This window comes from Drosophila teissieri, chromosome 2R (assembly GCF_016746235.2).
Source record: "Drosophila teissieri strain GT53w chromosome 2R, Prin_Dtei_1.1, whole genome shotgun sequence".
NCBI classification, from domain to species: Eukaryota; Metazoa; Arthropoda; class Insecta; order Diptera; family Drosophilidae; genus Drosophila; species Drosophila teissieri.
The window spans coordinates 21,362,903-21,379,827 of NC_053030.1; the positions used below are offsets into that span (position 1 = coordinate 21,362,903).

At 45.9% G+C, this 16,925-nt stretch overlaps 3 protein-coding genes across 4 annotated transcripts; 2 read left to right on the forward strand and 1 right to left on the reverse strand.

The window, feature by feature from the left end:
- The first annotated feature begins 482 nt into the window (after positions 1–482).
- Positions 483–1,824, forward strand: LOC122613021 (60S ribosomal protein L23). The gene is made up of 4 exons (XM_043786980.1): positions 483–561; positions 629–678; positions 801–1,012; positions 1,573–1,824. The coding sequence occupies exons 2-4, from the start codon at positions 666–668 to the stop codon at positions 1,768–1,770; spliced, it is 423 nt and encodes a 140-aa protein (XP_043642915.1). The 5' UTR covers positions 483–561; positions 629–665; the 3' UTR covers positions 1,771–1,824.
- Positions 1,803–4,747, reverse strand: LOC122613020 (inactivation-no-after-potential D protein). Of its 2 annotated transcripts, none has more exons than XM_043786979.1 (9): positions 4,711–4,747; positions 3,726–4,306; positions 3,580–3,670; positions 3,167–3,522; positions 2,868–3,092; positions 2,698–2,809; positions 2,501–2,640; positions 2,139–2,435; positions 1,803–2,074 (listed from the first exon to the last, which is right to left on the reverse strand). In XM_043786979.1, exons 1-9 carry the CDS (start codon positions 4,745–4,747, stop codon positions 1,883–1,885), a joined length of 2,031 nt encoding a protein of 676 aa, XP_043642914.1. In that variant the 3' UTR covers positions 1,803–1,882. The 2 variants fall into 2 exon arrangements, with proteins under 2 accessions (XP_043642914.1, XP_043642913.1); XM_043786978.1 differs by having other exon boundaries at positions 3,726–4,342.
- A 10,098-nt stretch (positions 4,748–14,845) lies between these two features.
- Positions 14,846–16,630, forward strand: LOC122614683 (fork head domain-containing protein FD3). Its single transcript, XM_043789300.1, has 2 exons — positions 14,846–15,198; positions 15,619–16,630. The coding sequence occupies exons 1-2, from the start codon at positions 14,846–14,848 to the stop codon at positions 16,628–16,630; spliced, it is 1,365 nt and encodes a 454-aa protein (XP_043645235.1).
- Positions 16,631–16,925: the final 295 nt, after the last annotated feature.

Sequence of the window (16,925 nt, forward strand, 5' to 3'; positions counted from 1 at the left end):
TGCAGAATGATAAGAACTAAATGGTAAGTTTATTATTAATTAACATTTATATTTTGCACTCGGTTAAGCATGGACCACTTTAAAATTTGAATTTAGAATCAAATGTGATCATATGAAATATGTACACAAGACATAAAGTAAAATATGAAATAATAAAGTAATTAGTTGGCAATGTTTATAAATTTCGTTTTTAAACTAATCAAACCATGCAGAAACCTATTATACGAAATGAAAATTTTTGAAACATGTTTTCAAGTGTATTTGGAAAATGTAATAAAAACAGCACACGTTAAATCTATAGAAACAAAACTTGCTGATTAAGCGTTTGCGAATTTCTGGTGTGAACACATCGTCAGACTGACCAGTCCTGCCAACTTGTTCGAGTTGGGTGTAAAACTCCGATGGTAGGAGTCCCCGCTAGGATTTCAGCAAGGTTCTCTCCCACTGCATGAGCATTCATGTTTATAATTAGGTTATTTTTTCGATATTTTGCGGTATATTTCGACGACAGATCGGCGGTCACACCGAATTTCCCTCCTTTTCGTTTTCGTTTCCGGCGAAGTAAGTAGAATAAAATCTCCACGTTTTTCTTTATGCTAATAACTGAACCATCTCATTGGCAAACTAGCGATTAATCTTGGAATAACCAGTCCGCGAGCAGCAAAATGTCGAAGAGAGGTAATAATCCGATCGAAACGCGCCGCTAAAGCGTGCAAAATGTGACGCGCCGGATGTGTGGAGAGTGTCGAAGTGTGTGGTGTGCAAAACTAATAACCCTCTGTTTTCTCGGTCTCGTCCAGGACGTGGAGGTACCGCGGGAGGCAAATTCCGCATCTCCCTCGGTTTGCCCGTGGGCGCCGTCATGAACTGTGCCGACAACACCGGAGCCAAGAACCTGTACGTGATCGCCGTCCACGGAATCCGCGGTCGCCTCAACCGTCTGCCCGCCGCTGGCGTCGGCGACATGTTCGTGGCCACCGTGAAGAAGGGAAAGCCCGAGCTCAGGAAGAAGGTGAGTGTGGTGTGGTCAGTGGTGCCCAGTGCTCCGGCTGAATCGATCATGTGCAGATAATGCCTAGGCGCTCAATGAACACGTTTTTTCCCACTTTGTTTGTGTGCACTTTCTTGAATGAAATTCAACTTGTTTTTGTTTGAAAGCAGTTAGTTTAGATTTCTAGCTTTTTAAATGTTAAGCTACTAAAATTAATAATGTTATTTGCCATTTGTATTCCATTGCCATTTGTACTATAAAGACCATATAAGCAGTTTACCAACTACAGATGTATTACAAAAGTATTTCCTTGAGAAGTAATATGATATTTTATATTAGCTGTTATGAACAGGTTTTTCTTTACACTTCGAATAATTTCATCCCCACATGTTTTGTGCCGGTTAAGATAGCTTATCGCAATAAACTCACGTTATTAATATTTTGTGTTTATCGATAAGGATTAGAAATTGTAGTGCAGAAGGTGCATAAAACAGTTTTACTGCACTTTTTATAATTTTACCCATAATTTTCGCATAATTAAGAGAACCACTTTGCTAACTATTGTTTTCTTTTGCTTCCAGGTCATGCCTGCCGTGGTTATTCGGCAGCGCAAACCGTTCAGGAGGAGGGACGGGGTGTTTATATACTTTGAGGACAATGCCGGGGTAATAGTAAACAACAAGGGCGAAATGAAGGGCTCGGCCATCACTGGACCCGTGGCCAAGGAATGCGCTGATCTGTGGCCCCGTATCGCATCCAATGCAAGCTCTATAGCCTAAGGAGTTTCCTTTTCAATAAACCCACAACGGAAAACAGATTGTTTTGAATTAGAATTGTCGGATCTTTTATTGAATGCTGCACTGCTTCGGTACCGTCGGAGGAGGATCGTCTCTAGGCCTTGGGTGCCTCCGTGCGCAGAGTGGGCTTGGGTCGTGTCACCTCCATCGATACCTTGCCGTTGGCTCCCTTGAACAGGGCGTAGCACACCTGGAACGGAAGGCCCTCCAAGGAGTCGCCATTAAATTTGGTTATAATATCGCCGCGCTGCAGTTTGCTGTCAATCTCCGGGTATTGTCCTTGAATCTGCCGAAGAAATTGTTACTCAGCGTTACAAGTCCCTCTGCTAGCCAATGATATGTGCACTCACCAAGTCGGCAATGGTGCATCCAATTTCGTTGGGAGACAGCGACAGGCCCAGCTCCTTGCCTGCTTTTTTCATAAGGTCAACGTTGAACTTTTCCAGCTCCGGAGGATCAGCGCGGAAGACAGTGAGGTTGACCGTCCTTTCGTACGTGGTGTGGAATAGCTGATGGACCTTCAGTGTCGTCATGGATCCCACGTGGATTGCCGCGCCATTTATATCGCAAATGTGGTCAAAGATCTTGAGGCGTTTGTCGGCAGCCACTTGTCCCTCCGGATAAACGTGGGTGATTACACAGCCAGTCTGTCAGTAAATGGTTAAGGTATTAATCGCAATAACAGGAAGCCCACCACCAACAGATAGCTCACCGTGACATGGTTGTTCTTGCCGCCGCAGACGATGACGCCCAACGGCTTCTTTTCCACCTTCAACTCGATGAGAATCTTTTTGTTCGGCTTGATCTCGGCTGTGGCTGGTTCCTGTGGCTTCTCCTCCTCTTTCTTGGCCTCTGTGGGTTATCGGGATGAAAATGCCAGTTCTCACCTTGCTTAGACGCAATACCTACCCTCCTTCTTCTTCTCCTCCGCCGCCTTCTCGGCCTTTACCGCCTCCTCGCTCTTGAGAGTCAGTAGAATCATGGTCACTACGCCCTCGGCACGTTTAAGCAGTCCAGTGGCCTGGCGTCGATATGAAATGGTTATAAACTAAGGGTTAGTTAGCTTTCTTACGACTCACATCATCGTAGTTGGATTCCAGTGTTACATCCTGATTGACGGCCAACAGCATGTCGCCCACTTTGACGCCCGCCAGCTCGGCATTGGATCCCTCCCTCAAATCCGAGATGAAAATGCCACTGCCCACCTCAGCGTGCTTGCCATAGATGACCATGATGCCCAGGAAGCCCTCCTTGCGCACCTGCACCGTGCGTGCCTTGGGAAACTGGTCGAAGATGAACTTAGTCTGTCGAGAATGGAAGGACATTTAATCGCAGGATCCATCCGAAGAGCAGTGAGGGTGCTGTGCACAGCGCATACCTCATCCGACGCGGTGGGGAACTTCTTGATGGGCTTCACGCACATGCCCTCGTCGTTGGGCTTGCGACGCGAGGTGATCATCACGAGCTTATCCCCATCCACGTTCTTGAACACGGCGGAGGCGTTCAAGTGGCAGCGATTCTTAAGCACATTGCCGTTGACCTCGACGATCTCGTCGCCCGGCTTGATCTCCACGCTGCCCAACGCTCCGTTGGGATCCACACCGGCCACAAAGCAGGCCATCTTCTGGCGATCCTTGTGGCCAGCGAGGGCCAGTCCCAGGGGCTTGCTGGCGTCCCTCTGGACCTCGATCCTGCGCAGATCCTTCATCATGTTGTACCGCTTGTTGATCTTAGCTGGGAATGGCAATCACGTGCTGTGTGACTGAGATTAAATGGCTGCTGGATGCTTACCCATCGTGTAGCCAAAGTCATCTTCCTGCTCCTTGTCGCGATCCTTCTCCTGCTTGTTCAGCTTGCAGTTGCCGGCGGAGGCTCGATCGATCTAAGGGGACTTACAAGTTAGTAGAGCGCTGGGTAGCGATCTTGGGTTAACCCACCTCATAACCCGCTTCCGTGCGAATGCGACCGGTCATGTCGCGGGTGTCCTCGTCATCCTCATCGGCGTAGTTGCTATGCTTCTGGCGCATCGAGGCCGTGAATGTGGTATTCCGCTTCTGCATCGATTGCTGCCGGTTCATGCCCGCCATTCCCTGACCCTGACCTTGGCCCATTCCCATACCCATTCCCTGACCTCCACCCGCATTGTTGTTGGTGGTCTGCTCCTGGTTGAACTTGTTCTTGGCCTGCATGTAGCCATTGCTCCGCGGATCCGACTTGGCCTGCTGCTCATCGCTCTTGTCGAAGGTCTGAATCTCCAGGTCGATCTTGAAGTCCGCCTCCTTGATGAGATCGATGACCGCCTGTTCGGTGGAGTTGCGCACATCCTTTCCGTTGAGCGAGAGGATGCGATCGCCAACCTTCAGGCGACCACACAGATGCGCCGGACTGTCGGGCACAATGCCCTTGATGAAGATGCCGGTGGTCTTGGTGTTGGGCGAGTCCTTCACCTCGCCACGCACTATGCAGATGCCGAAGGACTTTTTGCCCGTCTTGTCCAGGGTCACCATGTGAATGAGCTCTGTGAAAGGATTATGCATATTGCATATTACATGGATTACCCGATATTTTCAGAAATCACTTTATGCTCGTAAAAACTTTCTATGTTATGTATTTAATAGACAAAACATTGAAAATACTATTGAGAACGTATAAATATTTATTGGGTCCTTGTTATGTTTGAATGCAAGGAACTTTGTTTCAATTTAATATGAATTGAACTTGGACTTTTATATTTATCACTTCATTTATGAAATTCAAAATTCTAATAAATTATTCTGTAGATTTAAAACTCGACAAATTTGTTCAATATTTCTTTTATTCGATTCATCGACTATTGAGCGACCTCTGGAAGGTCAAGTTCTTTCGGGATTAGCTGCAAATTTGATTAGCATTTGGTCATGAAACCAGTCATTGGACACTGACCACCCGTGGTGCCCTGTTTGCCCAGGAACTGAACCATCCTCGCTGGTTGAGATCGACTGCTCCGTAATCCTGGCCAAAACTCGCGACTCACTGACCGAACATTAAGCGCACCGAACTGGGCTCAAATGTATTATCGAATATTTATTATAATTGGTTTTCACTTAATTATTATTTGTGAATATTCCGCGTTGGCTGCGCCCGATTTGAGTCCATTGAAAAGTGCGCCTAAACTGATTTTACAATTAGCTGGCGAACATTCTTGCTAACTGACTTAGTGGCCATTCTATTTTGAGTATGATTTTCGTATCGATTACACTGGTCAGCATGGCTTGCCTTGGAATACCTCACAGAGAACAAGATGCATCTGGTTAGTATACTTGATACGATCCTTTATGAAGGTAGAATAAATTTTAAGAAATGGCTTAAAAACCACAAGGATTTCCGTTGTGATCTCTTCAAAATGCTTGAGTGAAAGCATTCGTCAAATAGTATAAATTGTAAAAAAAGATATTAAGTATTGACAATACCCATGCGAAATATAACCTATGCAGCACAGTGCTATCGATTTGGAGGAGGTGCCTCCACTGCATTGAGTAACTTTCACTGTCTGTTATGACACCACTCACAGAATACACAGAACACCCAGCTCCCTGAAGACGGCCATTATATGGGTTACCATCGCGAGTATGAAGGCTGGGGGAAAAATGGTGCCTTTATTGGCCCTATCAAGTTATTAATTTGTTGGTGCGATTTGGCCCGTGCTGAACTCAACACTCCGCCGGGAGAAGCCCACCAAGTGTTGACCAGAAATGCCCATCGATTTTATATTTTTCTTTCATTGCACTTACAACTGAATAACATATGTCACACACACTTTTACCTGGGCGAGAGCTACTATATAGGCACTACAAATATCCGAAGTTTGTGAGGAAAATTATTTAAAAACGTATAGGAATTCTACTTAATTCCCTTGCTTTGGTAATTATTTGAGTAATATAAACACATTAATAAAATATGCACGAGAAGCATAAAAAGTTAATATTTAATAAATGTAAGCTTTTTACACATTAATTTAGCTTATCAAATATATAAATATAATTATATCTTGTTGTAATAAAGTTTCGATAATATGGCCCCAATAAGTAGGCAACATTTTGAAAGACTGTGCATTTGTAGGGATTGCTTTGGAACTTCTGCACCAGACGAAAGCGATAATCAAATAAAACTTTCAAGATTTTCGTCTTTCGAGTGGCAAATAAATTTAATTTGTCTGCCGAGCTTAAATTCATAATCAAGATTTGCATTTTAATGCCTTTGTCGGGGGAAAAGCGGAGAAAAAAAGGAAATTGAAGCCAGGGAAAGGAGGAGATGGCTATGCAAACATTTCCATTAAATGCCCCAACGGAATGAAACGACAGTGGGATGGCTTAGGCAGCTCCAAAGGAAAACTAGAGTAAACACATGCTCAAAGGAGCTGGGCGGGAAATGGGGTTTAAACTGGAAAATGGCCACCCACTGAGGGGTGAGTGAGAGGTGGGGGGCGGAGTGGAACGTCAACGACTGCGAAACGATGTTGGAAATTTATTTCATAATAAAAAAGCGTAAGGAAACCCATTTGATAAAACAATTTCCTTTTTGCCTCCCAACAGTCATGTTTTGTTAGTAAAGTAAATTCAAAAGAGAGCACAGCAAAAATATGGCAATGAGCTTAACGCAGCCGCCCCCTTTTCCACCACTCCACCTCCCCACCTCCCCGCCCTCTTCTCGTCCCTGGCAGCCTCTGCCGCTGCCGACGCCTCTGCTCGCAGGATCTCGCCGTCCGATTGGCTCTCTGGCCGCAGGCCACGCCCCTGCAATGGCTGCTTTTGGCAGTGTCCTTTTCGGATGTTCCGCTCTCTGTTTCTCTCTCTCTCTCTCTGCCTTTTCCTCTCTCTCTCTCTTTTTCTCCTGTCTTGCAGAAGTCGCGCTGCTGCGGCGCAGTCGGCGCATGGTTGTTGCGGGGATTTAGTTAACTGAAGTGATTTTCCACTGTTGGCTGTCACACAGGCAAACACAGCAACACACCAACACATACACACACCCACTCGTCCTTATGTAAGTGGCCACACGTGTCTGTGTGCGTGTGTGTGTGCAGGCGAATCCGTTGTTGACTTGTTCTCGTGTTGTACTTACATGCAGTTATATCAAATTGCTAATAATCGTTTAGCAGGCACTTCAGACTGCGTCCTGGAAATGAATAAAAATTACAGTTTTCTGCGCAAAAACACTTGAGGCAACGATTCGGATTTGGAATAATATGGAAATTGCACAGGACCTGCGGAGCTGGGTAATATGGCCAGCCATAAAACCTCAAATGAAAATGGATTACCGGACTTTCCGGGGGGGAATCCTCTTCCATCGCAGCACGGTAAAATTAATTAAAGGCTCTCATAAAAGCTGTCATCTACCAATGGCTTCTTTTACATGCGTCTACATATATTAAATTCATTTTTTGAATTTTATTAAATTTATTTTTTTATGCATATGTATTACCAGATATACCTTATCTGCACATATTTGCATATTTTGCAACAGTCATCAAAAGGACATACAGGTTTTATATATGTATATCGCATAACTTGAACTTAATAATAAAAAAAATATTATTTTTAATAAATTCTATACAATTATTTGTGATAATACTCTATAATTCTGATATGTTTGTCACAGAGAGTAACTTTCTTAGTTTAATAAAAAAGCGTATAATATTTTTAAGGAATATAGTATGCAGCAGGTACAAGATAGGGTTCTTGACTCTATAAAGAATATATATTCTTCACCAGGACTACTAGCCGAGCTTTACTATCCTTTTCCGTCCGTGTTTCTATTTTGCATATATCCATATCCGTCGCAGTTCCACTAGCAAAGTGGCAGGTATCTGATAATCGATAGCTAGTTTATTTGAATGAAAATGTATGTAAGGTCCTGAATCGATTTGATGGACGTATCAAAGAAGTACTGGGTAATGCCTAGTTGAGGATCCCGAGTATCTGAAAACTAATATTCAGCATCGGGAGGCGCAACAGGCGTGCTCCTCCGGTTAAGATACACAAAACAAAAAGGGGGCCAACGGACAGGAGAGGAAAACCAACTGAATATTCTCACGACATTTAAGGACATCTGCAAACAATTACGCCCGTACATGTGTATCCAGCTCGAGTTCGAACTCGGAGCACGGAACACCGAACTCCGAACTTCAAACTCGGCCGGAATGACGCACGGAATGCCCGCAGGGGCGGGGATTATAGATATTTGTGTTTACTACGGCTGTACATATAATGTCCTCATAACTTTTAGTATGCGAACGTGATAGAGCAAATAATGGTGCCCACATGACTGCCATGATAGCAAGGCAGCAGGACAGCAGGCCATCGAGCCACCACTTGCATTTCCGGCGATCCGAGAAAGGAGGAGGAACGGGATTTACTGGATTACGCGCACCGCCCAACATTAAAACTCAATTTGAACAATTTGAATGACAACGCGTAAGCAAATAATTGTCCTTTTGCGACCCGCCAGTGTCCTCGTTCTTCACTTGAAAGTTTGCTCTCCACACGGTAGTAAGTTATTCAAATATTGAGTTTTTCAACTCGCTCCAAGCGGGCGACCTCAGCCGAACCACCCTCCGATCTCATCCGCAAATGTGCGCAGGATTCTGAGTCCTTCTCCTCCTCATGCTCATGCTCCTGCTCATCGCGGCCTGAAAATCCCATTCGCTTCCCTTTTTTGTTTGAGCTGGGCTCGGTTCACTCCTCTAAATACATCTGATTTGTTTACCATGGCCCGAGGCCGGCCGTAGATCTTAAGCTGCATGTAAATGCGTTAAATTAAATTTCAAACGCTTGTACTCCAGCTGAAGGACAATGACAATCAAATGGCTGAATGGGTGCTTCGGGTGCTGGGTGATGGGTTTTATTGAGTGGGTGGGTAGTGGCTGACGATTTTGATTTAGTGCTCATCCGACTGGCGACCTAATGCGATTATGGGAATACAGATTTGCCGCCTGCATGTGGAAACTGGCCAAGAAGAAAGTGGAAATGCTTCTTAACATCTATTGAAAGGTGTAACTACAAATTATGATGCTACGTCAATAACTTCCTCAGAAGTTTTTTACAAGATTTATCACTAAATAAATGTTGCTGCTTACCATATAAAGTAAATAGTTATATTTATAATTCCAGGTTAAAGTTTAATTAAATACCTTTCGTGCTTAACTGAGCAGAATTATATATGCAAGCTTTGGGTCACAAATTGAACTCTTCCAGCTGCTGCTCCTGGCCGAGGAGTTGGCACAACATTCAATATTGTTGATTCTGGACACTGATAGCTCCGCGATGCCATTCCGCACGTGTTCGCACTTCGCGGTCCGTGGGCCACGTGTTAACTTGCTGGTGATGGTGATGGCGATGGCGATGTCCTCATCAGAGCAGGCAAATATTTATTGTTCGCATTTCATTTGCAGCGCAAATTGGTAATATCTACGGGATTCCGGGTGTCCATATCCGGGCAGTGTGCCCTGTATTTTCTTTTCATTTGTCGCCATGTCGCCCACATGGCTTTGATCTAACAAATTGATTTACACTAACGATTGTTTAATGAAATTCCACAGGCGGCACTCCTCGCCTCCTCATTCCACCCCAGTGAGCTGCTTCGTCCTGGTGGGAAGTGTAAATTACCCGACGCCCGGACATCCATCAAGGACTCATCCACGTGCCACACGTGCCCCCGAATACAACTACGTGGACGTGTCTTGCACCATCCTTCGGTTTTCCACTTGCAACTTTTCCCAATTTGATACTTTTCGGTTTGATTTAAATTGGTTTCGCTCAAGAGTCGCTGGGTGTGATTTGTTATCCCTTTTGTGGACGTTTGTCATGGTTACGGATGAGCAACTAATAGAGATATCCAACAACTCAGACTTATTGAAAAAGGCTAAGGAATTGGGTTTTCCCCCTTACGCATACGATATTTAGTAAAAATAGCTATCTTTGAATGAGGAACTACCTTAAAAACACATCACTTGATCATGCTTTATTTTAAAACCCTATATTTTCAGATGCAAAAAACCTTAGCAGATGTTTCAGCTTCCACGCCGATTTCATTTGGCCTACGTGGGGTCCTAAGCTCAATGATCCTAAACCAATTTGTGCAAATCCCTTCTCATTTTGACTTCATAATCCTCGCAACCAAAACAAATAGACGATTATCTTTCACGGCTTGTGCGTGACCACGTTGAAATCGGGAAAGGGGAAAAGGGGAAACGATTCTAGATGGTTATTACCAACTGTCCAAATTGCTGGAGGCTGCCACGCCCCAACAGTTAAGAGAGCAAAAGCCAAAAGTGGGTAACCAATCCCATATTCAGGGAGTTTTGCTTTCGTGGCATACGGACAAGTGACAATCATCCCACTTAATTGAATTCTGCGCTGCATAATAAATCAACTTAATGCGATCCAAGTACCCGGCTCGAGTTCCTCGACGATGCACAGCCATTCGAAGTGGAGAGCAATGAAATCCTTTGGCTGCGGTTATAGGTGGCTCAGGCAGATCCAGCAGCAACGGCAAATAAACAACAATAACACACGATGCCCACTTTTCCACATTTCCACCCGCCCAGTAATTTCCACACTTGTGCTGACACATTGAAAGGGCTTTGCGTTTTATTTATGAATTGAGAAATTGACGTCCTCCGCCGAGCGGAGTGGTGTGGTGTGGTGTGTAGTGGAGTGGGTTCCCGAGGAGGCTTAGGCACACGGTGCTCGATTTTTATTGCCGCCAAACAAGAGGCTTAGGCACAGGCATCACCACCATCATCACCACCATTCTCGTCATCATCATCATCCACATCAAATGAACAAAACTGAATGAAATGAGCCACGAAACATTGGTGTGTGGCACTTGCTGTTTGTCCCATTCCAACCCTCCTCTGGTACAAAAAAGCCGGGATAAATCGAGCGTGAAATATTCCAGCTCGTCCGGAGGATTGCGATCCGGGACGGGACAGCGAGGCAGTATGGCAGCGAGGATGCTTAAATCGAATCCATTGTTGTGCCTGCCACTTGTTGGCAGGTTGGAGAACGGAGATCCCGAAACAGAATTTGCGGCTGCAGTTGTGCAATTTACTCGCTGCCTGCTGTGATTTTTCCCATTGTCCTGGCAATCATGGGGTGGCTTGCCCGCTGCTGCTCGACGTCCTTGTCCATCAAATTGAGCGTCACTCAAGTATTCAAGTGCCTGTATGTGTATCTCCCACGACCAGACTCCTTCCCCAGCCTCGCTTGTTTTCAGCGCTTCAGATACTTCAAAGATTTAATAATCACATAAGAAGTGAAGCTATTAAACCTGCCATCGCTTCTTACGCGGCCTCAAGTGTTTGCCTTTGCGATCCAGCAGGTGCCACCGACCCACAGATGCCGTCCATCGATGCAGGATGCGACAGGATGCGGCAGGATGCGCCATCTCAAGCGCAAATTAGTGGGGAGCTCCTTCGTCAGATGTACACTGGCCGAAAGATATATGCATGTAACCTCCTTCTTAAAAAAAGTGTTTAATATGTGATAATTCTTATGATAAATTTAAAATCAAATTAATCCCAACTAATAAGTAATAATTTTAAATATTAAAATACAAATGCTCTAAAATATCTTAGACCTCAACAAATATTATGAATGTGTAGTAGTATTCTAAGCCTTTTTTGTTGCCAGTGTAGAACGAAGACGGACCATCGTTTGGTGGCTAGCAACTGTGTCCTTTGTTTGAGCCAAAAGAGGCGATTGTCCTTGCCGAATCCTTGCAGTCAAAGCAATTCAAGTGTCAAATCTTTTATTTGCCTTTTGCAGATTTCGCAATAAAAATTTGTATTGTCAGAGTCTGGGCTCATCCAAGCCAGAGACCAATCCCGAATCCCGACCAATCCGTAGTCCTTCCCCCCCTCCTGCTGCCCACTGAGCGCTCCGTTTCATCCGCTTGGCACATCCTTTGCTGGCTTGCTTGTGTGCAATAAATTTGCTGACAAAAGAGGGATTATTGCTGGATCATGCCGCTGTTTGCTGCAGCGCGGTATGAGGACGAAGGATATATATATAGCCTGGAGATGGAGCTGGCTAGTGAGGCTGAGCAGGATGTGGTGCTCCTGGTGGCTGGTTCCTGTCAGCGTGCATTCCTCGGCGTTATTGTTTGGCCATAAGTTAATTGTTCCCCTGCGAAAGCTTCACTGCACCGCATCCTTACGCTCAACTGGTCCTTCCAGTCCTTCCTTCGTCCGGACTCCTGCCGCGCTTAGGCGGCGATTAACCGTAGTCCGACAGGGGACATGGATACGGCTGTGACCACGGATTGGCCCTGGATAGTGGCTTTAGGAGGCGGGGTCGGATGTGCCTAGTTGGCATCGTTTAATTGCCATGGCAACTATTGAGCAGGCGGATAAGTAATGAAAAGTGGATTGAAAGAGCAAATATTTTCGATATTTTCGGAAAGGAATTCGCTAGGGGATAAAGTGGTCTAAAGTTTTCGAGGGGAGTTGCAATGGATGATATAGATAGATTATCCCCTAGAACAGCATTGTTGCTAACCATTCTACTGATAAAGCTGCACATATATTTATGCTGACTTCAGTTGGAATCAAATACTGTTTTTTGTCATTAGAGTCCATATATAATATAATAAAATTCGGTAATTGGGTACCTTTTTGCTTGAATAGTTAAACGGGTAATGTGGTCAAAGTTCCGTAACATGTTAAGCGTGAACTTCGAGCAACTTGATTGCATTTTGTGTCCAACCAATTTCGGTGGGGAAGCCATGAAATGTTCTGTTTGCTCATAAAAGTACCAGGAAAAGCCTCAATAAATTTTCCGCCTCCAAATTGGTAAGCGGACAGAGCGGAAAAGACCCCATGTAAGTATATACACCCTTCTATTTATGCCCCCGATTATACCAACACCACTAAGCTGGATAAAGATACATACCGATGGCCGATGCCACGCCCCTAAAAATCTGGCCAAAAAATCATTGATTCGTAAGTGTAACAATGGGGAAAAACAGGGGGGTGGAATTGGGGATTTTGGGGTGGCAAAGCTAAAATAGAATAATGAAAACGATGCCAAGAGTGAAAGAAGCGACATCAATATTGTCCTGAATGCGAAGATGGCGGCCCTTATTGTATTTGTGTCTGTTTCCCTGCATCTGTGTGTGTGTGTGCCTACGTGTGTGTGTGTGTGTGAGTGACTGAGTGTTTGGCTGTGTGTGGGTAACTTCCGCAAAACTGGAAAACTAATTTGAACAAAGTACAACAAATAAAAGTGACTACTGAATGTTTAATTTGAAAAGGGAAGGCTCCAAACACTGAATGCCCAACAACAACAATGGCAACAACAACAATGTCTAACAACCGGAGAACAAAAACAGCGAAAATGAAAATGAAAAAGAGAAATAGTACGAAACTCACTTGGATACAAGTACAAAAGCAGCAAAAACACATGTACGCCCCACCACCCACTCTACTGCTCTCTCTCTCTTTCACTCCTGTATATCCACTGCGCTCGTAGGATGTTGGGGAAAATGGCGCTTCCAATTCCCTCTCACTTCCACACCCAAATAACAGGTACCGAGAAAAACCCAATATTATATATATTATCAATACTATCTATAGTGTATCACCATATTACATTTGGATAGCTTTAAGTTTATGTTTATTAAAAGGTTTTTTTCGCATTGCTGAAGATCCACTGCTGCTCATAAAATTTTTAGTTTTAGAAGATATATTTATTAATTTTATTTATAAATTTAGGTTAGAAAATCCACAATATATAATGTATATTTAAATAGTAAAAATAATAGTACCATTTCAATGCTCCAACTGGAGAGAAAAGCGGTTATAAGCTCGTTACTTACCTCAAGTAAGATTTTTAAAGTTTGGACTTCACATAATCAAGGACATAATTAGGCTCCAAACATTTTTTCTTGCTGTGCATAGGAGCAGAGGGCTGGGAACGGGATTGCGAGACCGAGAGCAACCAAGAAACGTCGACATACGGTTAGAAAAACATTCGCACATAAAAATGCCAACATTTGAAGCATAACATTTGGGGCAGAGCAGCAGAGTGGGTGGCAGAAACGAGGGCGGGGGGATGGACGCCTGCCTCCATGTGGCTGACATAATGAAACATTATTAAGAGCCACGACGTCAAAGCGGCAAAAGGTATCTAAATTTGCGCAAAATGTTTATCTCCCCCTCCACCACCCGCCGCCGCCGTCATCGACGCGTCTGTTGGCTTCTGCAGTCGCTGCCAATTTGCCGCCGCTTGGAGAGAGGAAAACACAAATATCGCATTTACAGCCAGGGCTCTCCACCATTTTGTAAGGACTCGCAGCGCGTGGGAGCGGGATGGCACGAGCGAGTTCGCATAGATTGGTTCGCAGGATATGAACCCATCCCCCGCTAGAGAGAGACGCCTGGCCGGGCTCGCTTGCTCTCTCTCGCACTGCTGCGATGCTGTCGGGGCGCAGCCAGGATGCGGCCAGGATGCTGTCAGGATGCTCTGCCAGCGGCGACGGCGACGTCGGCAGTAGAATCACAGTTATTCGAGATACGAAAACACAGCAACGGCGACACAAAAGCTCAGGGAAACGTCAGCGGCAGCGGCAATGGCAGCGGTTTTTCATAAATAAATGTTTGAGTTATGTAGAAAAACATTTTGGGCGAGAAGATTTTCGTTTTCGTTGCGATTCAGTTAACATTTGGCCAGCGGATTCCGCCTTCAACGGACACGACGACGGACTAGGCGCTAGCCAACTTTCCACTTTCCACACCGCTGCTGGCCATATGTACAGTTTACCCTAGCAGCTAAACCGGAAACGACGGTCACAGCGAACGGTTTACGGCTAACGGTTAACGCAACCGGAAACGTAAAGGAAAATATCAAATTCCAGTTGAAATCGCGTAGCATATGCAAATGCCGAGTGAAGCAAGTGATGCAAGTGAAGCGCCAAAACGAACACAGTTCCTGAGCAAAATAGTCAAATAACAGTGTTGCGTCCTCTAAATTAAGTGAGTCCAGTTCGCGGACTCGAATAGACTACAGTGTATACCCGCTACAGCATGCACACCAGCACGGATCCCATGCACACTCTGCACGACAGCGTCTCCCTCTCGCCGCCGCTCATCAAAAGCTCACGAGGCGGCTCCTCCGGCGGCAACGGCATCGGATGCAGTGCGTCCTCGCGCGCCGCCGCCGCAGATGCCATGTCCATGGGCTGCGACGACAGCGACATCGAGCCGTCGTCCATGGGCGGCAGTGGTGCCGCCGGCGGCAACGGCGACGGTTCGGGATCCTCGGGCGGGCCACTGGTGAAGCCACCTTACTCCTACATAGCCCTAATCACCATGGCCATTCTCCAGTCGCCGCACAAGAAGCTCACGCTCAGCGGGATCTGTGATTTCATCATGTCGCGGTGAGTGCTCTTATTCGCATTCCATGTTTTGTGAACTAAGTGGATCCTTGAATGGAGAAGGAATAGTTGGATTTTTGCAACCAAAAAGTTGTGTAAAGGAGATCATTAAGTCAAAGATGCTTAAAAGTACTGTTTCCTTCGCCGATTGTAGCGTTGTTAGTTTGTGAAAAACATAAAATACAAATTAAAGATGTAGAAAAGAAGAGACATTCAGTGCTGTTACCGATTTCAAATATTATACACTTTTAAATATAATAGTAATATATTTCTTATTCTCTAAAAGTTTTTACTGATAACAACTGGTAGTTCTTACTGGTTACCCATTTTCATGTTAATATAAATAAATTAGGAAATACTCCTAGTTATTAAATAGCAATACTTTCGAAATCATTTTAAATAACCTATGCCATTCACTTGTAGCTTTCCATACTACAAGGACAAATTCCCCGCCTGGCAGAACTCCATCCGGCACAATCTCAGCCTGAACGACTGCTTCATAAAGGTGCCACGCGAGCCGGGAAATCCCGGAAAGGGCAACTTCTGGACGCTGGACCCGCTGGCGGAGGACATGTTCGACAACGGCAGTTTCCTGCGCCGCCGGAAGCGCTACAAGCGGGCGCCCACCATGCAGCGCTTCTCGTTTCCGGCGGTCTTTGGCACGCTGTCTCCGTTCTGGATCCGCAAGCCCGTGCCCCTCGTGCCGGTGCACTTCAATGTGCCCAACTTCAATGGGAGCAGGGACTTCGATGTGGTCCACAATCCGGCGGATGTCTTTGACTCAGCACTGCGGGCGGACAAGAAGTTCAACTTCTTCGCGAATGCCGAGGCATCCTTCTACCAGGGAAGTCAGTCGGGCGACAAGTTCGACCGACTGCCCTTCATGAATCGCGGTCGCGGGGTGGATGCCCTGGACGCACTACCGCACAGCAGCGGCTCCGCAGGAGCAGGCGGTGGATCCGAGGGCAGCCGTGGCTCCAAGTACAAAAGCCCCTACGCCTTCGATGTGGCGACGGTGGCCAGTGCTGCGGGTATGCCCGGCCACAGGGATTACGCCGAACGACTGTCCGCCGGCGGTGGTTACATGGATCTCAATGTGTACAACGACGACGCGGACACAGAGGCCGATGCGGAAGCCGAGGGCGATGACGACTCCTGCGAGGACAAGATCGACGTAGAGAGCGGCAATGAGCAGGAGGACTCACACATCTCCGATTCGGTGGACAGCGCCTGTACAAATCGCCTGGATGCGCCGCCGGATGCGCTGATCTTTGAGAATGCCGCGGAGTCCGACTCCAGTCCACGGAGACGCTTCGATAGCGAGCCCCTGGTGCTGCGGACCAGCAAACAGAGCAGCGCCAAGGACTTCCGCATCGAGACGCTGATTGGCCACCACCTGCATCGCGGTGCCAGCCAGGAGGAGGCCAGCGACTAGGCGGGATTCCCACTCGGGTGAACCAATCGGCTTGTGTACAGTCCATTGAACGGTGATTTCAGTTTCGATCTAAGCACGTTTTAACACTCCACCCCAAACACCATAACATCAACCACCAGCACCAGCACCACCCAGGAATCCAATCCGAGCAGCAAGTAGTGATCAGTAGGTGTATCCGTAGGATGTAGGAGCCAGCACACGAGTTTTTAAATGCGACCAAATCGAAGTCAACGCTATAGTTGCCAGTCCACTTACGTACTATACATATATCTGCGCGTAATATCTATGTAAATCT